Below are 25255 nucleotides of genomic sequence, written 5' to 3'. Positions count from 1 at the left end.
GTCAGTTGGCAGACCTCTCAGTGGGTGAGCACTTTGGTGATACTCCCTGAGCTTCAGCATAGCTATGGATAAGCAGACAAAATGGGAAAGTGTTTAATTGAGGAAGGGTTAATTACGATGGTATGAGGCAGGAACTAGTGAGTGTAAATTGGAAACAAATGTTCAAAGGTGAAAGTACAGAACTAATGTTAAGGGACCACTTGTGCTGGGTTCAGATAGGTTTGTCCCAATGGGACAGGGAAAAGGTGAAAAGAAAAAGGAACCGTGGTTGATGAAACAGGTGAGGTAGCTTGACAAGAGGAAGAAGGATGCATCCCTTAGATGTAGGAAGCAGGAAATGGGAAGGGCTAATGAGAAGTATATTTTAGCCAGGAAGGAGCTTAAGAAAAGATTTAGGAGATCCTGAAGGGGGCATGAGAAGGCCTTGACATATAGAATTAAAGAGAACCCCAAGGAGTTCTATATGTATGTGAAGAACAGAAGGACGACAAGAATGAAGCTGGAACTGGTAAAGGATAAAGGAGGCAACATGTGCCTGGAGGTGGAGGAGGTTGGGGAGGTTCTAAATGAATACATTGCTTCAGTATTCACAAGAGAAAAGGACCTAGATCAAGGTGAGGTTGGAATAGAACAGAATTGTGTGCTGGTCAACGTTGAGGTTAAGGAAGAGGGAGTGTTGGATCTTCTTAAAATCATTAAGATTATTAAGTCCCCAGGGCTGTAAGCAAAATACTCCAGGTTGTTATGGAAAGTGAGGGAAGAGATAGCTGGGGCAGTGGCTATGATCCTTGAGTCATTATTGGCCACAGGGGAAGATCAGAAGGATTGGAGAATGGCAAATGTGATCTGCTTGCTTAAAAAAAAGGTAATAAGGACAATTCTGTGATCTGACTCTTAGATTCCATTTTTCATCTAGGACTTCTGGTTGGGGTAAACCTAAATGTTTGCGGATAAATAAATGGTTGGAAAAGTTGTAGATGGTGCTGAAGGTTGTTATACCTTACAAAAGGATATAGACAGGATGCAGAGTTCGGCAGAATGGTGGCAGATGGTGTTCAATTCGGTAAAGTGTGAGATGATGCATTTTGTAAAGACAAACCAGAAGGTTGAGTACAGGTTTAATGGCCACTTACTTTGGAGTGTGGATGAACAGAGAGTCCTTGTGATCCAAATCTATACATCCCTCAAGGTCGCCACACAGGTTTATAGGATGGCTAAGAAGGGCTAGGGATGTTGAGCTTCATTAATAGAAGGATTGAGTTCATGTTGCAACACCACAAATCTTTGGTAAGACCACACTTGGAGTAATGTGTTCAGTTCAGGTCACCTCATTACAGGAAGGATGTGGAAGTTATGAAAAGGGTGGAGAGGAGATTTACTGGACGTTGCCTGGATTGGAAACTATTATGAGGCAAGGTTAGCAGAGCTGAGACTTTTCTCTTTCAAGTGTAGAAGGATGAGAGGAGACTTAATAGAGGTCTACAAGATATTGAGAGGCATAGACAGGGTGAACAGCCAGCACCTTTTCCCCAGGGTAGGAATAGCAAACATTTGAGGACATCTGTACAAAATAAAGGGATGAAAGTTTAGTGGAGACTGCAAGGAATAATTTTTCTTTTACAGAGGGTTATGGGTGCCTGGAATGCCTTGCAGGCTGAAACATTATGGACATTTAACAGACTCTTAGAAAGTCAAATGGATGAAAGAAAATAGAGGGTTAGGAGATAGGAAGGATTTAGTAATTTTTTTAAGGAATATATGAGTCAGTACAACATCGAGGACTAAAGAGTTCTAAAATTTTGGACAGGTACATGGATAGGAGTGTATGGAGTCATATGGCCCAGGAGCAGTAGGATGAAGCAGAAAATTAGTTCGGCGCAGACTAGAAGGGCCGAAGGAATCTGCCTCAGAGCTGTAGTGTTCGATAGTTCTAAATTGTACTCTTTACATAGCTGTACAAGTGTTGGAGATAACTTGTTAGACTGCTTGCACTAGAACCTTTCTCACTGTACAAGGTATGATTTGACAACTAAACTTAAACACAATAAAACACAATAAGGTGATGCCCCTGCACTGTTTAACTGTACTTTTCTCCATTTCCTGCTCTCTGTGACTCACTGTAACACTGCACCCTGCACTCTGTGACGTTCTGTAACTCCGCACCCTGCACTCTCTGACTCACTGTAATACCTAACCCTGCACTCTGTGACTGTAACACTGCCCCCTGCCCACTGTGACCCACTGTAACACCCCACCCTGCCCACTGTGACCCACTGTAACACCCCACCCTGCCCACTGTGACCCACTGTAACACCCCACCCTGCCCACTGTGACCCACTGTAACACCCCACCCTGGACTCTGTGACTCATTATAACTCTGCACCCTGTATTCATGCTCTTTAACTGACCATGATCTAAGTTGCTCTTCAACCCCAGCAGCAGATGTTGCATGCCTTCATTTTTTATACTCTCAGAATTGGGCAGCCTTTCTAGAATTTTTTGTTTCTCTTGAAAAAATATTTTTTCCTGGAACTTGTAAAGCTCAGTCAAGCCAACCTAGATTCTTTAATCGTCCAAACAAGGCTGTGATTCCTGGAACCCACAGGGCCAGCAGAATTCAGGTAAGCGATCGAAAGGTTCCAGACAGGGCTCCATTCATTCTTTTCTAGCACCCTGTGGCCGATAAAGAAAAATTCAGCACTTTACAAGAACATAAGAAATAAGAACAAGAGTCGGCCATCCGCTACATTGGGCCTGCTCCACCATTCAATGTGATCATGGCTGATCTAATGATAGGCTCATCTCCACCTACCTGTCGATTCCCATATTTCTTAATTCCCCTACCATGTAAAAATCTATCCAACCTTGTCTTAAATGTATTTACTGAGGAAGCCTCCACTGCTTCGAATTCCATAGATTCCCCAGCCTCTGGGAAAAGCAGTTCCTCCTCATCTCCATCCTAAATCTACTCCATTGAATCTTGAAGTAATGGCCCCCTAGTTCTGGCTTCACGTACCAATCAAAACAATTTATCTACCTCTGTCTTATCTATCCCTATCCCATAATTGCTCAAAGTATAGCATAACTGTTGTGCAGGCCTTATACACTAGAAGAGGAGCTGAAGGTGGTTTTATTTAAAATCCCGCGACCGCCGGATCTGTGCCCAAGATGGCAACGCCTATGATCGGCAGCAGCCATGAGAGATTGTGGATTTGGGGAAGTGGAGGATGAGCGCAGGGCACCAGAAAATGAGGAGAGCATCCTCCCCCCCCCCCCCCCACCCCCGACTGTCTGAGAAGGAGAAGGAGAGGAGACGACCCATGGGATGGTGACGACAGCAGCCGACCAGTGAGGGATTTTGTGGCTGAGGAACACACAGTTGGTGGGCTGTTAGTAATTCAAGGGGAGGAACCCAATCAGGCCGTGGGCTGCTGGAGACTGCAGTCAAGGGACTCACACCAGGCTGCAGACCTCTGGACTGGCTCGATACTAGCTGAAGAGGTACGAGGTCTCGGAACCAGGATGCGAGAGGGTGCCGATGGCACTGAAGGGTTCGGATCTGGAGCTTGGGGTGCCGATGGCTTGGAATGGACTCTATGTGGCTGTGGAGACTGTGGAAATGCTGGAGGTGAATCCACGGACACTTGGTGACTTTGTGGAGGCCTCTCTTTTGCTTCTCTTTCTCTGACCATAAGGGGTGCTTCAAGCAATCTCTGCCAATTACAAATCTGTCTGCCTTACAGTAGACAAAAGGCAATTTTGTGTAATATGACACTGTTTTTATTACATGACAATAACTTGAATCTTGAATTCTATGACTATTTGCCTCATTGTGCAGAGAACAGTACAACACAGGCCCTTCGGCCTGGGCATCTGTGCTGAACATAGTCCACATCAAACTAAACCTGGTCGATCTCCCTCCATCGCCTTCATATTCCTTCATCCATCAAGAAGCCTCTTAAATGCTCCTATTGTATCCACTTCCACCACTACCACTGGCAGCCTGTTCTAAGAACCCACCACTCTCTGTGTGCCCCATACGTGCCTATGAGCCTGTACCACCCAATCACACCCAATTAAACTCCAACCCTCGGTATGTTTCAAACGGTGGGAGGAAACGTATCGAGGGTTGAAGGTTAATTGGGTGCAGGCAGCGCAGGATTCTAACCCAAGTCCTCATCGCTGGCTCTAAAAAGGTGTTGCGCCAACCGCTACACCAACCTTGCTGCCCCAGATGAGGAGACCAGAACTGAATACCACATTCCTTTTGTGGTCTGACCAGAGTTTTGCACGATTAATGTAGCTGTTATCACAAAGCTGTTACAGCACAGTCAATTGGGGTTCCAACCCTGCCCTGTCCGTAAGGAGTTTGCACGTTCTCCCCATGTCTGTGTGGGTTTTCTTCAGGTGCTCCAGTTTCCTCCTACCCTTCAAAACATGCAGGGGCTGTTAGTCAATTGGATATAATTGGGCAGCATGGGCTTGTGGGGCAGAGGGGCGTGTTACCTTGCTGTGTGTGTAAATTTAAATTTAACATTACCTCTCGACTCTTGAATCATTCCTCTGACTGATGAATGTGTACCATAAGCCTTCTTACTTATCCTATCAACCTGCGTGGCAACCTTGAGAGATTTGGACCCCCAAGGTTCTTCCACAAAGGTCCTTTGAATCCAAAGGTTAAACAAGAAGTCTGCAGATGCTGGGGAAATGAAACCACACACAAAAGTTGCGGAGGAACTCAGCTGGTCAGGCAGCATCAGAGATGAAGGGATCAGGCCCGAAACATTGACTGTGCACGGCTTTCCATTGATTCTGCCTGACCGGCTGAGTTCCTCCAGCACCATTGAGCATTTTTGTGCAGTGGGCCTTCAAAATCAGGTTTTAAGTTCACAGATGCCTGTAGCGCGTTCAAGCGCATACTTGCAATTGTTCAGGTTTGACGGTTTCCATGGTAACCCAGAAGCCACTGACTGGTTGCTGAGTCCCTTGGGTGAGAAGGCTGGCAGTGGTTTCTGAATCCTTTAAAAGATCAGTGCTACTGATTTGAGCCTTCATCGGGCACTCTCAGGGTTCTTTCTGTGACAACATCATCACCGAGATTTATCAATCTTTCCATGAGTCAATTGCACCATCCCCTAACCCCCCCCCCCCAATAAAAACTAATTGGATGCTGTATTGTTCCCGAGGCATCGCTGCACTGCCCTGTGGTTGATGCGAATTTGTTGTCCATTTCCAGGCAACCTCCAAAGCAAGCAGTTCAAGAGTCAGAGTGGTGAGAGGTCATGGAGTCAGGTGCAGAGGGCTCAAAGTCAGCTCAGTGGAAAGTCCCCAGGCATAGCGCCATACATGAGGAGACGAGCGCCTAATTACTGCCGGGCAAAAGAAAGGACTTCATTGAAGATTAGCCAATTTTAAATTTTATTCATCTCGAGACTGTCTATGCTCATTCATCCAGGACACTCCTTGATTAACCCCTGCTTGTCCAACAGAGTAGATTATCTAGATTACATGTGGGCCATCCTAATTTTGAATTTAATTGCTTATTATCATGTGAATTAATACAGCAGAATGCTTTTTTTTTGCATGTTATCCAGGCAAGTCAATCCATAATTAAGTGTAAAACGTCAAGAAGTCTGCAGATACAATGATTGAAGTCCAGGTCAAACAGCGTACTTTATATTGCAAAGATAAAGATACATAACCAATGTTTCAGGTTTGAGCCATATCTTGATGAAGGGCTCAAGCCCGAAGTGTTGGTTATGTATCTTTATCATTTCTATATAAAGTACACTGTTTAACTTGCTGAGTTTCTCCAGCATTGTGTCTGTACTTAAATGCTGCAGGTATTTTATAAACAGTGCAGGATGTAGAGTGCTCAGGAGAAGCTGGAGATATTCAGCAGATCAAGCAGTATCCGGAGAGACAGTCAATAGTTTTCGTTGGGGCCCTTTATCAAGACTAGGATGTGGCTGGTGGTGGGGCAAATAACAAGTATAAAAAGGGAAGGAAGGGGTCCTGGACAAAAGCTAACATTTATTTGTCACAAAATACAGTGAGAAGAGTTCCGCTGAAGAATATTCACCATGTAAAACACAGAAATCTGCAGATTGTAGTCATACCTTGAGGAAGGGCTCAGGCCCGAGGCCTTGCCCCATATGGACGCTGTGAGATTGGCTGAGTTCCTCCGTTTCCTGTGCTTTTATCGCATTCACATAAACCCTGGGCAAATCTCTCAGCCCGAGCCTCAAATGCTTTGGATTAAGCAAGTTAGTTTTGATAACTCGCTGTTGCTATATTTAGCTAGTACAATGCAGACATTCAAAAGACTCTTAGATAGGCACATGGATGTAAAATGTCTCCTTTCAAAGAGCCAAGAAATCCCCCCCACTTCAATTCTCACCTATCCTCTCACCTGTCCTCTGATCGTGTCTAATTAACATCTTTTGTCTGTTGGTCTGTACTCCTCCCTCTCCCATTCTTCCCTTTTCCCCAGCCTTTTAATACAGGCCCCAGTTTACTTTTTATTCATACTGCATCTTGAAGTAGGGCTCAGACCCGAAATCTTGACCTCCTATGGATGGTGCGAGACCAGCTGAGTTCCTCCAGCCCTTCTGTTTTTACATTCACCATGTAAAGAGCATGATTTACGGAGTTTGGGATCACAATGAAAAGGAAGATCAATTAGCACAAGATAGTTGGGGGTGAGGGAACAGATCAGGGAAGAGGCACTGTGGCAGGGGGCAGGGATTTGGAGAGTAAAAATGCAAAGTGTAACTGGATGAGGGTGGGAGTCACCTGATGTTTGACCTTGTGGGCCAGTCAAAGGAAAGATGGGAGAATTCCTATTCTGAAAGGAGTCAGTGAAATAGATTTTTGTTTGAGGCAATCTGGTAGTTTCACAGTTACTATTACTTATGGTTTTATTTTCTCAAATTAATTTCATAGCTGCTGAGGTGGGATATGAACCCTTGCCTTTCCATCATTAGTGCAGGCCACTGCATTGCTTGACCAGTAATATAACCATTGTGCTATCATCCCACTGGGTGGGACCCTGTTTGTTAAAGTTCCAATCCCTCGCCTGCACTTCCGCTATCTATCAGGGACAGGCAGGACCCAATGAGCATTGCCAATGGAGCTCTTCACTAACAAGATACTGAAACACAGAACAATTACAGCACCAGATGGAGGCCTTTCAGCCCATTGAAGCCATGCTGGCTCTCGTATCCAATAACAAAGTTATTGCCCTGCTGATCTCTTCCTGGAATCTCTTTCCCTCGATATGAATGGGCGGCTGTGAGGCAGAGTTATTGGGTATATTTAAAGTGGAGGTTGATAGCAAGGGCGTCGAAGGTTATGTGGAGAATGGGTTTGAGTGGAAAAGTACATTAGCCAGACTCAATAGGCTGAATGGCTTAATTCAAACAAACAGAAGGAACACTGAAGTGGCAGTTGGATTTTTTTTAGCTGACATTAATATTTCCAGATTTGAAAATGATCCAATTGAGTAAACGTCTGAAATAGTTTGAGATTGACAATGGAATGATCTCAGTGTTCACCAGTCTAGACTTGATTTTTCTTTAATATCCTGGTTTCTGAGTGGAGATTTAAAGATGCGTTAAATTAATTTCCATTTGCTCTGACATGGCCCATATTATGCCCCAGTGGTGTGATTCACACAAGCTTTGGAAGAGAAGATTTTCGTCCGGCCGGTTTTGCTTCTTTGTCCCTTTACTTTTGCTCTCTGCTTCTTTCCCGTTCCACTAACGGAAACAGCTTTTCTCTGGCAACCTTTTTTTTTTAAATTTAAAAAAAATTTCACACTGTGAACCATATCAATCAAAATGCACACAAACATTTCCCTCTTAAATATACACAGCAGCTTTTTCTCCCCTTTTTCCCCTACCTTCCCTCCCCCCCTTCCCACCCTCCTCCAAACCCATTAAACATTCAACATATACAATACAATAAACCCATTAAACAATGTCATCACACAATGAAAATAAACAAGAAAATTGTGTCATCTACTTTTACACACTGGATCAAGTCATTTTGTCTTCTTATCATTTTATCATTTTAGGGGGTGGAAGTCCGAGGCAAGCCCTCTCTGTTATGTTCCATGTACGGTTCCCAAATTTGTTCAAATAATGTGACTTTCTTATTTAAATTATATGTTATTTTTTCCAATGGAATACCTTTAATCATTTCTGTGTACCATTGCTGTACTTTTAGGCTCTCTTCTGATTTCCAAGTTGACATAATACATTTTTTTGCTACAGTTAAGGCTATCATAATAAATCTTTTTTTGCGCTTTATCCAGTTTGAGGCCTAATTCTTTACTTATATTACTTAGAGAAAGATCTCTGGATTTTTTGGTATGTTGCTTTTTTGTGATTTTATTTAATACCTGATCTTCCCAAAACTTTTTCACTTTCTCACATGCCCAAATTGCATGTACTGTTGTTCCCGTTTCCTTCTTACAACGAAAACATCTGTCTAATACTGTTGGATCACATTTTTAAAACTTTTGGGGTGTGATATATAACTTGTGTAACCAATTATACTGTATCATGCGTTACCTCATGTTTATTATATCCTTCATAGTTCCAGAGCATAACTTTTCCCATGTTTCATTTTTTATCTTTATGTTTAAATCTTGTTCCCACTTTTGTTTGGGTTTATAGCTTATTTCATCATTTTCCTTCTCTTGCAGCTTGATGTACATGTTTGTTATAAATCTTTTAATTATCATTGTTTCTGTAATCAGATATTCAAAGCTGCTTCCTTCTGGTAATCTCAGTCTGCTTCCCAATTTATCCTTTAAGTAGGTTTTCAGTTGATGGTATGCAAACATTGTACCATGAGTTATTCCATATTTGTACTTCATTTGTTCAAATGTGAATAAATTATTTCCCAAAAAACAGTTTTCTATTCTTTTAATTCCTTTTCTCTCCCATTCTCTAAAGGAAAGGTTATCGATTGTAAAAGAGATTAGCTGATTTTGTGTCAATAATAATTTTGGTAGTTGGTAATTTGCTTTTTCTTTTCTAAGTGAATCTTCTTCCATATATTGAGTAAATGATGCAGTACTGGTGAGCTTTTATATTGCATCAGCTTTTCATCCCACTTATAAAGTATATGTTCCGGTACCTTCTCCCCTATTTTATCTAGCTCTATCTTAGTCCAATCTGGTTTTTCCCTTGTCTGATAAAAATCTGATAAATACCCTAATTGTGCTGCTCTATAATAATTTTTAAATTTGGTAACTGCAAACCACCTTGGTTGTACTCTCTGTTAATTTATCTAGCGCTATCCTCAGTTTTCCCTCCTTTCCATAAAAATTTCCTTATTATTCTCTTTAGTTCATTAAAGAATTTCTCTGTTAAGGGAATTGGTAAGATTGAAACAAGTATTGTATCCTTGGGAAGACATTCATTTTAATGCAATTTACCCTCCCTATCAACGTTAGTGGTAATTCTTTCCAATGTTCTCTGACAACCATTTTGATGCCGACATACGAATTAGGAATGAACAATGAGCTGCTGGGTCCGACACCATGCTTGGGCATAACAGTCTGTCAATGCTTCAGGTCAGGTTACAGAATCCCCATCTGAAACATTGACTGACCATTTCTATCCATGGACTCTGCTCAAAATATCATCAAAACCAAGGAGCTGATTATAGTCTTTAGGGAGGAAAAACCACAGGTGTATCCAGTGATCTTTGGGGATCAGAGGTGGAGAGGGTGAGCAAATTAAAATTTCTGTGAGTCACTATCTCGGAGGACCTTTCCTGCACCCAATATACTAATGGCATCATGAAGTAAGTATGTTAATGCCTCCACTTCCTCAGGAATTTGCAGAGTTCGGCATGACATCAAAAACCTCAGCAAATTTCAACAGTGTGCTGACCGGCTGCATCACAATCTAGTATGGGGACACCAATACCCCCTGACTGCAAAGCCCTCTAAAAGGAAGTGGATGTAGCCCATGACATCACAGCCGCACCATCTACATGGAATGGTGCCATCGGAGAGCAGCAGCAATCATTGAGGATCCACACCACCCAGCGCATGGTCTGTTCTCACAGCTGCCATCAGGAAAGAGGTCAAGGTGCCAAAGGTTCATACCATGAGGTTCAGGAACAGCTGCTACCCCTCCACCATCAGACTCCTCAACAACAAACTCAATCTGAGGCTCATTTAAGGATTTTATGCATTATTTATTATTGAATATTTATCTTTTCTGTATTTGCACAGCCAGTTTGTATACATTTATTTATTTGTTTATATTTTTCTCCTTTATTTCCTTGTAGTTTTTTTCTTGAGTACAGTTTATAGTTACCGATAAGTTCTAGTTCTCAAAGAACCGCAGGATAAAGAATCTCGGGATTATATGTGATGTAATGTATGTACTCTGACAATAACTCTGAATGTTGAAATTTGATTCCAGCCGCTACAGTTTTTGATTCGCCATCTGAATTCAGAGCAGGAATAGGCCTCGTTGCCTTTCGAGACTGCTCTGCCATTTCATAAGATCATGGCCAATCAGACTGTAATCTCAACTCCAAAACCCTGTCAGCCATTCATCCACTATCTTTTGAAGAACCTTTCTCCCTCTCTGTCTTATAAATGGTGAGGGGTGGTGGGTGGGGGAGAGACTTTACACAACCTGAGGGTAACTTTTAATTTAAACACTCGGAGGGTGATGTGTGCATGGGAAGGACTGCTGGAGGAGGCGGTTGAGGCAGGGACTATTGCAAAAATTAGACAGATACATGGATGGGATGTGTTTGGAGGGATATGGGCCAAACACAGGCAGGTGGATGGGACATTTTGGTCACTGTGGGCAAATTTGGCTGAAGGGCCCATTTCAACACTGTGTGACTGCTTCTACCACCCTTTGAAAGAGAGTTTCCACTCTCTCAAAGAGAAAAAAAATAAATCACACCATCATCAACAAGGGTGTCATGGTAAGCTTTGCAGTTAGCGCAATATAATACATCGCCAGCCACCTGGGTTAGAATTCAGCGCTGTCGGTACAAGGTTTGATGTTCTCCCTGTGACCTGCGTGGGTTTTCCCTGGATGCTCCGGTTTCCTCCCGCCCTCCAAATCGTGTGGGGTTGTAGGTTAATTTGGGTGTATTTGGGCGGCATGGGGTTTAAATGGGCGTAATTGACTTCTACCAAGCTGTAAATAACAAATTCAATATTTAAATTTAAACATTTATGGAGGTTTAGAAAATCATGAAGGGCATAGAGAGAGTGAAGGCACAGACTATTTCCCAGGACACCCAATTCTAGAACTGGTGGGCTTTGGTTAAAGCAGAAAGAGGAAAGAATTAAGAGGGATTGGAGGCAACTTTTCACTCAGAGTACCAAATGCAGGCAAATGGGACGAGCCTGGAATTCCAATTTGGACAGCATGGAAGAGTTGGGCGGAAGGGCATGTCTGTGCTGTATGACTCGATCGCTCTACAGACTCCCAACTTTTAAATAGTTATCTTTTGCTAAATTTTTTAAATCAATTTTTATTTGGATTAATTTGGCAAATATGGGGTTAACACAGTTATCATCGATTCATTCAATAACTTCTTTCTCATGTGGATTAAGGAACTGTCTAAAGTGATTCCATTTTTTTTGGTACTTATAAGTACATGAGATGACTTGTTATGAGTTTTCCTTAACATTTTGTATGTAAGTTTATATGTTAAAGTCAATTAAAAAAAAATGTAAAAAGAATGGGCAATGTGTGTAGAGCGAGCAGAACACTCACACATTTCTCTCTGTTCCTTTCTGCTCGGCCAGAATCAACATTTTTAATTTTTCTCTTGGCCACTATTGGAACTATTTTGGTCCCTTGGAACTGCGTTTCCCAGCTGTATTTTTAATCTCTGTGGAAACATAGGCCCGGGAAGTCAACTCCAAAGGGTTGTTAACTCCCCCTGCGACATGACAGGCCAAATTTCACTCCATTGAGGACATCTACAAGAGGCGGTGTCTTAATAAAGCAGCCTCTATCCTCAAGGACCCTCACCACCCAGGCCGGGCCCTCTTCACACTGCTACCATCAGCAGCCTGAAAACCAGCACCCAGTGGGACAAGGACAGTTTCTTCCCCACTGCCATCAGTTTCCTGAATGAGCAATGAAATAAAGTCACTGCCATACCTTGACTTTTCATTCACTTTTATTAATAATTAATTTTTATAAAATATAAAGATACAACAAGATTTCAGCCCAAGGGTTTGTGCTGTCCAATTTACACCTAATTAGCCAGTACCTCCCGATATGTTTTGAATGGTGGGAGGAAACCGGAACTCTCGGGGAAGACCTACTCAGACACGAGGAGAACGTACAAACTCCTTACAGACAGAGTGTGATTCAAACCCCTTTCCTGATCGCTGGCGCTGTAACTGCATTGCGCTCGCCACGACACTAACCGTGCCATAGTAAGGTGAGGTAAGGTGGCATATAAATATTTTCACTGTGATGCTGTGGCAGAACAACGAACTTTGTGATTTGTTTGTAACAACATTGACAATATATCCTTATCTCCTATGGATGCTGCAAGACCAGCTGAGTTCCTCCAGCATTTCTGTGTGTTGTTACTTATAGCAATGGTGGGAGGTGGGGGAGGGGATTCATTCAAGAGTCTTATCTAGGCAGGAAAGAAACTGTGGTTGAATCTGGAAGCGCATCTTCAAGTTCATTTCTCTTCTGCCCAAAGGGAGTGGAACCAGGAGACAAGGTTTCAATACCAAACATCGACCAAGCATTTTCCTCCAAGGGTGGTGACTGATTTGCTGATCTCCCTTGGTAGTTTGCTTGTTGCCCTGGTTTATGTGATCTCTGACAACCAGGAAACCTCAGCACTAATTTGTATGAACGTAACTTGCAGCACATTAAGGCAAATGAAAATAACATTGTCTCATTCAGCATGAAGCCAGGAATTTCTCTTTATATCCTTTTATCCCACATGAGACAAATCAATTTCTTGTCTTGGTATAAATTAAAATGAGATCTCTAACAAATCTGGGACCCACAAATCCTCATTGTGGAGAGTGAACGTATTTTGCTTTCGTTTATTAACAGGGAAAGTTCCACGATTGAGGCTTTATTAGTGATAAGAATATTCCAAATATCATGCTTTCAAAATTGATTAGAAAAGTTTATCTTCAAAGTTTCACTTTCAGGATTTAATAGATCTGACACAAATTTTATTGCGTTTAGTTTCTTGGCCTCCAGTTTGACAGTGCCAAACATTTAGATGAATTGAAAGATTTCCTTTGTTAATGAAATGATGGAACACGTGAAGAGATGGACAACAGCAGTGGGAAATCAAGGCTAGTGAGCAAACAATGAGATACTGGAAGAACTCAGTGCTCCAGCAATAACCATGAGCAGAAATGGACAATCAATATTTTGGGTCAGGTCCCTTTGATGCGATGGGCTCAAGTGATGTTGCCAAGTGATTGAACTACCTTGTGTACATAGAACATTCCAGCACCCTGAAGGATTGTGGACAAAGAAAGAACTGGTCCACCCTGGAATGTGTGATGGCCACTCATCCGTGGAGCTACAGAGCCATGGGGAGATAAAGCTTGGAATGTGGCCCTTTGGCCTGCTGTATTTCTGCTGTCCATCCACCACCCATTCACACTAAGCTGACATCAATCCAAATTTTGGAGTGAAACACGAAAGTCTGCAGATCTCAGGCCAGAAAAATCAGTTCTATATCTTTGGAGATGACCCTATAGGACAGTGGCCACAGCAGTGAACCAGCAAGGGGCTCTGTGGCTGGAAGCGACACAGGCTGCAGGCGACTTGATGACTGGGGACCCCCATGGGCTACGGGCTGCTGGAGACTGGATCATAGGAACCAGGTATCAGAGGCAGAATTCGAGAAGGCGCTGAGTGCCAGAAGGGCTCTCAAAGCCTCTTGGGTGCTGAAGGCTTCCTGATCATGTCGGAGGTTTGGATCTGGAGCACAGATCGCCCATGGATCAAAGAGGACTCCGTGTGACTGCAGAGGCTGTGGGAGCACTGGAGGCAAATCCACACACTCTCATTGTCTCTGAAGGAACTCTCTTTGCTTCTTTTTCTCTTGTACTGTAAGGGGCACCAGGTGACACTAATGGCGACTCTTTGTCATGGCAGGCAGAAGGCAATTTTGTGCAATATTACAAGTTCGGTACTATTACATGACATTAAAAGAATTTTGATGTTGATCGTTCCTCCTATTGATGCTGTGAGACCTGCTCAGTTCCTCCAGAATTTGTGTGTCTATCCAAATATTATTCTCTCACATTCACCAACCACCTCCCCCACCTCCCACTCCAGCCCCTCCCCCAGATTCTACCACACATTTACCCATTTAGGGGCATCTAGTTGCACCCATTTAACCAACTATCCTGTGTGTCTTTGGGATGTAGGAGGAAATCAGAGCATCCAGGGGAAACCTATGCAGACACAGGGAGTTCATGCAAACTCCCCACAATCGAGCCCAGACCTCTGGTGCTGTGAGGTGCCAGTTCAACTAGTTGACCCGTTATGCTGCTCACATCTTCACTCTGTGATGGATAACCTCACCTGACCCTTCACCTCACTCCTCCTCCATGCTTGCTCATGAATGCTATGGCTTGTTCCACAAGAACTGACTTTACTGATGACACATCAGTAGTTAAACTTCATCAACATCAATGGTGAGTTGCACTACAAAGAATAGGTGGGAAATCTCGTGAAATGGTGCAAGAGTAACAATCTCAGTCTCAATGTGGAAAAGATGATCGTGGACTTCAGGAGGACCAGGAATGACCACCTTCTTCTGCACATTAATAATTCACTTGTGGAGAAAGAAGAGTTCACTTAACTAGTGACCTATCTTGGAAATTCACCATCTCCTCACTTATCAAGAAGGCGCAATAGCAACTGTACTTCCTGAGAAGACTGAAGCGGAGAAGGCTACCGGCCACTGTCATGTCAACCTTCTACAGGAGCTCTATCAAGAAACATAGAAACATAGAAGATAGGAGCAGGAGTAGGTCATTCGACCCATACCATTTGCCTTTTTAACTGCCTGCTGTACCTGCATGCTCACCTTCAGAGACTGGTGTACAAGTACCCCTAGGTCTCTCTGCACTTCCCCATCTCTTAATGCATCCTGGCCGGGTGCATCACAGTCTGTTATGGATGCTTCAGAGAATTGGATCAGAAGTCAATTCACAGGACCATAAAGAGTGGCGGAGGGGGTCACTGAAGTCTCCCTCCTCACCATCGACGTGATCTGAAGAGGCTGAGCAAAATCATTGGGGATCCCTAACACCAAGCACACAGCGTCTTTCAGCTGCTCCCATCGGGAAAGAGATACAGGAGGATCAGAGCCAGAACCACGAGGCTGAGGAACCACTTCTTCCCAGGGGCAGTGACACTGTTGAATGACTGAATGACCTGTTCATACAAATCCTCCGAGACTCTGCTATTTGTTAAATAATATTTATTTATGTTTATATATGTCTATATGTTCTGCATATGCATTGTTTGTCTGTATGTGGGTTATGTCTGGATGTGTGCCTGCATGTTTTGCACCAAGGACCAGAGACTGGAGCTATTTCATTCGGTTGTACTTATACAATTGGATGATAATGAACTTGAACTTAACAAATGTTCATTAACACAGACACGGAGAGATACTGTCCTTAGATAAACTTTATTCTGTATTCATAAAAGTACACTCATTGGAAAATATGATAGAACAGAGAAAGAAATTTTAAAAATCCAAACATCAATAAATAGACAATTAAAAAAATTGGGGAATGAAATTAATTCCAAGTTGTTCTGTTGAATATTTAAATGGACTAACCCTTACCTCATTGACTCTGATAATGAAGAAAGCCTTTTGATGTACAAGCACATGACTGAAACTGCAAAGGTCATCGTTAGAATAGATAGATTTAACAAATTTAGATTTAATTGTTTTAAAATTTGTTTAGAGTTACAGCACTGTAGCAGGTCCTCCTGGCCCACGAGTCCATGACACCCCTAGACACCAATTAACCTACCAGCCCCATATGTGTTGGAACATGGGAGGAAACTGGAGCACCCGAAGGAAAAGCACATGGATACAGGGAGAACGTACAAACTTCTTACAGACAGATTCGAACCCAGGTCGCTGGTGCTGTAGCAGTGTGGCATGAACCACTACACCATCTGTACTATAACCATTTAGCCTTCCATCCACATGATAAGACTGACAGCAGCCGATACAAGAAAGGATTGAAACACAAAAGTCTGTAGCTGCTGTGATTGTAGTAAATGCTGGAGGAGCTCAGCTGGTCTCACTGAACTCTGCAATGGCTAAATTCTTCCAGCATTTACTACAATCACAGCAGCTACAGTCTTTTGTGTTTCATTCATTCAATTAATCCTCTGTGAATTCTCTTCGAGGGATGACTGCCCTGAAGAAGAGGTGGCACGGTTGGCGTAGCGGTAAGTGCAATGCTACTACAGCATCAGCAATCGGGGCAGGGATTCGAATCCCGCACTATCTGTAATGAGTTTACACGTTCTCCCTGTGTCTGCGTGAGTTTCCTGCAGCGGCTCCAGTTCCCTCCCACCATTTGAAACGCTCCGGGGGTTGTAGCAATTGGGAGGCATGGGCTGAAAGGGCCTGCTACCATGCTGCATGTCTAAATTAAAAATAATTTTAAAAAGTTCTCCTCCTCTCTTCGAAGGAAGTTCTGCGAGAGCCTTCCCTCGCTGATCTCAACCTCTACGACCATGTTCTCACCCAGACTTGCTTCCACAGCCACGTGTCCTTTCTGGCTACTTGCTTCCGCTGCCAGCTGGTGCCATGTGGATTCCACCTCCGGTTCCAGGTCTCCCAGTTTGGCCTCCACCAGGATCTCAGGTACATGCACTCATTGCCTCTCACTCAGCCTACTCGGAATCAACAGTGACATTGAATGTCGCCAACAGTTCTCCACCTCCCCAATCAGCTGCTAAGTTTGGTTCTCACAGGGACATTTCAGCTCCTGTTCTCGGTGCAAACATTCACTAAAGAGCTGGACACCAGGAGTCAGGGGGAGAGGGAGAACTCCTGACATCACAGCAGCATTTGACTGGGGTTGGCACCAAAGAGTCCTCGTTAATGGCATCAATGGGCCCTGTTTAAACCAAAAACACCCCCAACAATCAGTGGGATCAAGGTTAAATCAAAATTACTGGAATCAAAGGGCCTTGGGAAAATCTGGAATCAGTGGAATAAATGAAGGATGTACAGAAGCATCAAAACTAGGACTGCAGGCTGGGAAATAACAATGTGTTTGTTCCTCAAATTTATAAGTGGCCTCATCTTGGCGGCACATAAAGCCATGGACAGACAGATCAGTGAGGGACTCAGTGAGTCAAGCAGCAGGAGTGGGAGACAAAGAACTGTCCTAAACAATTAAATTGTCCTGGACAATTCTTTATCACCACAAATACTGCTCACCCACTGTTCCCACACGGAGTAAAATACGAAAGTCTGCATACACCATGGTTAGAAGTAAGAAAACACAATACTGGAAAAACTCAGCAGGTAAAACAGTGTCCTTTATATGGAACATAGACCTCTACAGCACAGAACAGCACCTTTGGCCCTTAATGCTACGTCGACTTATTTATTCCTAAAAGAAAGTGCTAAACTCTTCCTACTCCATAACCCTCCACTTTTCCTCCATTTGTCTAAGAGTCTCTTAAATTACCCTAATGCTTCAGCCTCCACCACCATCCCTGGCAAGGCATTCCAGGTCCCCACAATTCTCTGCGTAAAAAACATACCCCTGAAAACTTCCCTCCCTTCACTTTGTACACAAGTCCTCTGGTGTTGGCTATTCCTGCCCTGGGAAACAGGCACCAGCTACCTACCATATCTATATCTCTCCTAATCTTATAGCCCTCTATGGTCGCGATTGGTGTGGGCGGGACATTTTGGTTAGCGTAGGAAAGTTGGGCCAAAGGGCCTGTTTCCATCCTGTATGACTGTGAATATATATGAAAAAGTTAAGGCCAATTTTTTATGAGCTTGTTTACTTCTGTACTGAATTAAACAGCCTCAACTATGGTATTATCAGGTGGGGTCAACTGCTTTAACAATGAACTAGGGCTGAGGAAAGACTCAGGCCCATTTCAGATTCACCCGCAGTCAAATGGTCTGTTGATACGAAAAGGGCTGAATAAGGTGGATAAGGAGGAGATGAGGAAGCGGGACGTTCACCCAATTTGGTGTGTTGACACACTGGGTCATGGGGCGACATGGTGATCAGTCTAATTGTTGTCTTTGTAAAAACACAAGGGCGATGTCTGACATCAGCAACCTAATGTACAGTCAGAGCAGGTCAAGGCCAACTTTAGCCTTCCTCAAGGAGGTGTAGCAGTAAAGGGCAAATTGTGTGCCTACTATGTCATTAGGAGAGGTCCATTTATTTCTTCCCTGCAACCATCAGGCTCCTGAATGAACCCCACAACTGTGCTCTCACGCTGCCCTTGCATGATGCTAATTAATCTTTCTTTTACTTTTCAATCCTATTCAATGTAATTTGTTCTCTTTACACGGCAGAACGAATTTAGAGATAACCTGTTAGTCTGTCTAAATGATCTTCCTTTTCAGTGTAATCCTGTATTCTGGGTTGGCATGGTTAGTGGCATGTTCACGCAACGTTATTACAGCACCAGTGACCCAGGTTCAAATCTGTCGCTATCTGTAAGGAGTTTGTATGGTTCTCCTTGTGTTTGCATGAGTTTCCTCAGGGTACTCCGGTTTCCTCTCATATTCCAAAAAATGTATGGAATTAGTAGGTTAATTGATCACATGGGCAAACTTGGGCAGCAAGGGGGTCCATATCTCTAAATTTGAAAACGTGAAAGTAAAATTGTGCTCTTGATATGGCTGTATGAAGGTTAGAGATAGCCTGCAATCTGTTTGCAGAAGAACCTTTCTCACTGAACTGAGTATGTGACAAATAAGTGTAAACAACACCCCTCTTCATCACTGTCACTTCTCCTCAATCTCCCCTGACCACCACAATCTCCTGCAATCTCACACACACGCACACACACACACACACAGAGGATCTCAGCTAGATTCCCAATCCAACTGAGGGGGAGGAAACAACAGATGCTTGTACAATGAACAAAATAAAACATTACAACACAGTACAGGCCCTTTGGCTCTCGATGTTGTGCTGACCTTCATACAGCATTCCTGTGGAAAACAAACCAAAACTCTTTCTACCTCCTAGTCCTCTATTTTTATTTTGCCTAAGAGCCTCTTAAATCTCCCTATTGAACCAGCCTCCACCGCCACCTCTGGCAATGCATTTCAGGCATCCACTTACTAAAAAACTTACCCCCGTGGTCTCCCCTAAAGTTCTCTCCCATCACTTATTATAAAATAATAATAATAAAATGCATGGTCCACTTAAAAAGTGAGTGGAGATATTGGACAAATTATTCAAGGGAATCTCCAACCAGGAAGTGTCATGGAAGCAGAATTGGTCCCAGTTCAGGAAGGGTTGTAAAGAGGTCCATGAAAAATCAAAATCTGCAGTGCCCCAACAGGGGTGGGACCGACTAAGGCTACACAGGCCGAGTACCCTCCCTCTCTGCACACTTATTCCAGGAGAGTAAGGGAAGGGAAACATTAGGAAGGGTGGAAAAGAGGGTGGACAACAAACCAAAGCAAAACTCCCACTGGCGTCACGGTCTGGTTACATCAAGCTTCATCCAACATTAGTCTCTGCCTCCAGCAGAGTAGCAGGATCATCCTTGGTTCAACGAGCTTGGAGCTGAACTGATAAAGAAAGACACAGAATCTTATCATTAACATCACAAGCTATTTTATGCACCATTCTTGACACAAGCCCAGTACAAGCGTCGAGATTGTTGAGTGTCTTCTCCTTGGAGATGTAGATGAGGGAAGGTGCTGTTTGGTGGGGGAAGGCAAGGCAATGGAGACCAGGAAGGATGCTTTCTTCAGCATCTTTCAGTCTTCAATAAAGTCCAAACACAATGCTGGAACTCAGCAGATCAAACCATGTACTTTATGTAGCAAAGATAAAGATACAGAACTAACATTTTGGACTTAAACATCAAGGTAAGAATAAAATGTTGGCAGGCACCTGAACAAAATGGTGGTGGGGAGGGGCACAGGTTGAGGTAATAGGTGGATATAAAGGAGTGAAAGCAGGAGGAAAGAGGGGGAGGGGGATGTGTCTCTGAATAGAAAGGGAAGGGGGTGGAGAGCAGGAAGAAATGAGACAGAGGGATAGGAAAGGGAAGGAGAACGGGGAATGGTCTAGCGGAAACTGGAGAAGTCGATCTGATTAGAGAATGCCCAGACAGAATACTAGGAGTTGCTCCTACAATTGGCGGTGGACGAGGCCATGGACAGACAAAGTCCATTCACATTGTAATGTAGATAAGTCACCAGCTAATTTGCATCCAGCAAGATCCCACAAAGAGCCACATAATAATGACAAGAGATTCTGTGATGCTATAATGGTGATCAATAAATAATGGGCCTTAACCCCATAAATTTACCTCAAGCAACCATCTTAATGATGCCAAAGGATTTTTATGCATCTAATACTCACAATTTAACATTTCATCGAGTGAGCATATCTGGAATGGAACAATGGTGGATAATTTTGTTTCCAAGTCCCTGAGATGAGTCTCAATCCCACAGCCTTCTGGCAAGAAGTGTAGATGTTATCTATTTAAGAACTGCCAATGGTGGCTAATGCAAAAAGATTGAGAGGGGTGTGAGGAAGAGAAGCTGACAGCACCTTGGATGGTGGTGGTTTGTGAAGGGGTTTTATAGGAGTTAGTGCCCTTCATTCACCCTCTATCGATGCAGTGCCGACGCAACCCCCGATAAGTTTTGGAAATTTGGCAATCAAAGGATGTGGGGTGAGCTGAGGAAAAGGATTATGGGAAGGGGGGACTTCTGCTGTAATAAGTAGGCCAACAAAAAGTTAATGGTTTAGTAAATTAGGCAGTCCACAGCTGCAAAGCATCGCATGACTGGAATGGGATGGGGGTATTTCCAGATCAGACAGGCAAGGACTTGGCCTATAGAACCTCTGGTGTAAATTATTTGTCGGGATCCAGACATTAAGGGGTTCAGGGGGTGACCAAGATGAACATAAGATTAGTCTGTTTGCAGACAATGTAATAATATATCTGATAGAATTAGAGACTTCTTTGCAAAGTTGCACTTACAACTGGAAGATTATGGTAGATTTTCTGGGTACAAAATAAATTGGGATAAGAGTGATATCATGCTGTTAATTGTTGGGGGATTATACAAATTGTCAAAGAAATACACCATTTGGATGGATTAAGTACTTGGGGATCAAAATGCAGAATGAATTGAAATTTTGTATAAAATGAAAAAGTTGAGGAAGACATAAATAAATGGATAACTCTTCTGATAACTTTGATCGAAAGAGTTAATTGTATTAAAATGAATATATTTTTGTGTTTATCATACCTTTTTCAGACTCTTCCAATACCATACCACAGAAGTTTTTTTTTCAAAATTTGAATGTTCATTAGTATGTTTCTTTGGAAAGGGAAGTTAGCCAGAGTCTCCATGGAAGAATTAATTTTGAAATATCATATGGGGAGTTTGCAACTCCCCAATTTTAAATATTACTATTGGGCAGCGCAGATGAAATTTGTCACTTCCCTCTTTGACGGAAGAGACAATCCTTCATGGGTGGAAATTGAATTGCACAAAGTTGGAGAGAGAGTAGCAGAAGATCTTATATATAAATGGGATACTAAATCTATTTCCGGTGGAAAGGAAGCATCATTACCAAACCATATTTTGAATATTTGGTATAAATTGAATAATTTAATTGGATCAAAAGGAGTGCAGTGAAATGGAGTTTCTGATTCGAAAGGGGAAGACAAGAAAGTTTACATCTGTAATGTATTCCTTACTTCAGTTGGACACTCCTAAGAGGGAATTATTTATATCAAAACAAAGATAGGAATCAGCCTTGACTATTAGCATTGGTGATAATAACTGGTCCGATTTAGGTCAAGATTGCATGACAAATACAATTAATGTAAGATATAGACTGGTGCAATATAATTTGTTGCATCAGCTGTATCTTACCCCATAGAAGTTGCATAAATTAAATTCTAATATATCAGATGTTTTAGATTTGGTGAAGAAACAGGAACCTTTTTATATTCCACCTGGTCGTGCACTAAAGTGAATCGCTTTTAGGAAAATTTAAGAATTTTATAAAATCAAATTATTGGGAAACAATTACCACAAAGTCCAGAATTGTTTCTTTTAGGATAAACTGTGGACATAAAATCTAAAATGAAACTGTCCAAATATCAGTTAGAATTTCTTTAAATTGTATTGGCGGTGGCCAGGAAATGTATTGCAGCTACTTGGAAGACTGATTCCCCTCTGGATATTGCCTGATGGAATGTGGAAATGCATAGTTGTATTCCCCTGGAGAAAATTACTTCCAACTTACAACATGTTTTTGTAGGTATGGCAGCTCTATTTGCAGAATGCAGGGTTGAATATTTAGGGACACCTATTCTGTTTCTGAGTTCTACTTCCTGGTTCTTTCCCCTACTAGAGATGTAGGATTAGATCCAACAAACTGGATACCAGATCCCGGCAATTCCTTCTTTTATTCTTTCCTCTTTTCTTTCTTGCTTCTATTTCATATATATCTTCTCTTTTGTTCTTTTCTCTACTTCGGGGCTTTGTTGTGGGGGGGAGGTGGGGTGGGTCTGTTTGAAGATATGGTCAACTTGTATCATTGATCTTTCATTTCAATTTTTGTATTTAATTAATAGTTGTTTTTTAATGATGCTGTCCACAAAATTAAAATAAATGATTAAAAAAAGAGATGGGGGTATTAAATAAGAGATATGTCATATCTAAAAGTGGCTGGTTGTCAATCACAGAAACTGAGGGACAGAAGTAGTAAAAACACTAGATTGCCAGTAGAAAAAAAAACATGCAAAACTGCACCTAAGCATCTGTTTAAAGGACTTTATAAACTGTTCAAGGATGCTGTGTACTTTGAGTGAGGTTCTGTGCAGAGAACGAGTTACATTGTTTACTCTTTCTTTGTACCCCTCACTCATGATACAATAAAGAAGTGATTGTATGTTTGTTGGTTCAGCTGTTGTTTGTTTTTATAATTGCAGCTTGGGTCAACTTTAACAGGATCAGCCATGATCTTATAGGATAGTGGTGTAGGCACGATGGCCAACTCCTTCCACTAGTTCTAAAGTTAGCAAACATCTAATGGGACCTCTTTGCATAGAGGTGTAGTATTCCAACCAAAGGAATAAAGGGTAAAAAAGAAATCCACCAGATTGATTGCTTAGAGGGAAGAGAGATTCATAGATGAAATCCGAGTTTAAAAAATAGAGAAGCTCTACATGAATATACATGAAATAGAATTGGGCAAACACCTTGAATGTTTGAGTAAACATAGTACAATGACACCTCCATTTTCTTTGTCCCCCTGCCCTCAACAACCTCTATAGGTGCTCCATCAAAAGAACATGTTGGCTGTATCCCAGCGTGGGACAGGAGCTGCTCTACTCAAGATCGAAAGAAGATGCTGACCTCCCTCCCCCTCCACGGACTCCATTTAAATCTCCCACAGACTGGGAAAGGCAGCTGACACACTGAAGGACCCATCACACCCCAGACACAGTCTCTTCTCCTTGGAGTTGCAAAGCATACACCAACAGGCTTAAAGACAGTTTATTTTCCTGTAGCCATCAGGCTCTTGAATGAACCCTATCACAGTGCTCACATGCTCCCCTTGCTTGGTGCTGGACGATCTTTCTTTTACATTCCAGTCCTCTACTCTCTAAATCATCCTCTTGACATGGTGGTGAATGCTCTGTCCACAGCAATAGCATGGATCTCCCAGTGGCCGCCCATTTCAATTCCCCATCCCATGACTATCCATGGTCTCATTCACATTAATATTGGCTTCCATTTAACACCCTCCCAATCTTTTTTCCCCTATTCCCTTTCCCCCAGCTCTATCTCTCTTTCTCTTTTTTTATCTCTCTCCTTCACTCAGCCAAAATCAATTCTCACCTTCCCTCTTTTCAAATCCAATTAACACCTTTGAGTTGTTGGTCTGGACTCCCCACTCCTTCCTTCACCTTTCAGTTTTTATTAAAATGCCTGCCTGCTTTTTGCTCATACCATGGAAGAGGGGCCTGAAGAATCAGTTAGATATCTTTACCTGCTATGCGCGCTGCAAGACGGGCCGAGTTCCTCCAGTATTGCCTGTGTATTTTTACAACAATCACAGCGTCTGCAGACTTTCGTGTTTCACTGAATGTAAGAGCTAACCTGTTAGTCTGTTTGCAGAAGAACCTATTTGACTGTACCAGGCATTTTGTCACAAATAAACATTTTTAAACAATATTCCTGAGGGCTTGAAGGACAATGGGATGGTGCCTAGGTACCTAGAACCTTGGCCAGGGAATCTGGAATGAGGTGACACTCTGTAAGAATAATATTTGGCAATTCAGAACAGGGACAAAAAGAGATTTCTTCATCCAAAAGGTGATTAATCTTTGGAATTATCCATCCAAGAAGGTTGCAAAAATTCATTTGCCGAATAACAGTTTGATCTAGACAAACTATCTCTCTCTCTCCTGCCAGTGACATCAATCTCCAGAGCAGATTCTAATCATCAGAGACACCAATATTATCTCGGAATAAAAAATAAATAAATGACAGCCTGTAACTTCTCACAACACTGACAAAACCCAGTCAAAGACAACATGAAGACATATCAATAGACTGGATCAATCAGATATCATCTTGACATTGCAGTGAAGTTGATGAATATTCTCTCTTGTCATTTATCAATAGCATTCAAACAGATTGAATTTAAAATATTGAAGGAACAAGGGAAGAGTTACCTTAGGACAGGGATATTAATTGCTTTCCTTTCCTCTCTGTGATGTCCTCAATTAAACAGAATATAGAACATTACATTACAGTACAGGCTCTTCGGCCCACAACGTTGCGCTGACCTATATAAACCTACTCAACAAACTAAACCTTCATGACCTCACCCATAATCATTTATTTTTCTTGCATCCGTATGCCTGCCTCATAGTCTTTTAAATGTCCCTATTGTAACAGCCTCCCATTACTATCTGTGTAAAAAGGATATCCCTGAGGTCTCCCCTAAACTTTC

The 25255-nt window shown here is 42.4% G+C and overlaps 1 protein-coding gene across 12 annotated transcripts in view; it reads left to right on the top strand.

Moving 5' to 3' along the window:
- Positions 1-24445, top strand: part of LOC138738581 (uncharacterized) — a 73238-nt gene extending 48793 nt beyond the window's left edge. For 10 of the 12 annotated variants that reach the window (XM_069889067.1, XM_069889066.1, XM_069889065.1 and 7 more), the window contains 2 exons: positions 16727-16902; positions 23568-24445. Coding sequence is in view for 3 of the 12 variants with exons in the window: in XM_069889068.1 (XP_069745169.1) it covers positions 16727-16902; positions 23568-23715 (324 nt within the window). In the remaining 9 variants the exon portion in view is untranslated. The remainder of the gene's footprint in view (positions 1-16726; positions 16903-23567) is intronic. The other 2 variants (XM_069889058.1, XM_069889060.1) reach the window with 1 other exon arrangement.
- The last annotated feature ends 810 nt before the right edge of the window (positions 24446-25255 follow it).

Source organism: Narcine bancroftii, chromosome 7 (genome assembly GCF_036971445.1).
Source record: "Narcine bancroftii isolate sNarBan1 chromosome 7, sNarBan1.hap1, whole genome shotgun sequence".
NCBI lineage: Eukaryota > Metazoa > Chordata > Chondrichthyes > Torpediniformes > Narcinidae > Narcine > Narcine bancroftii.
This window is presented reverse-complemented; position numbering and strand designations above follow the sequence as displayed.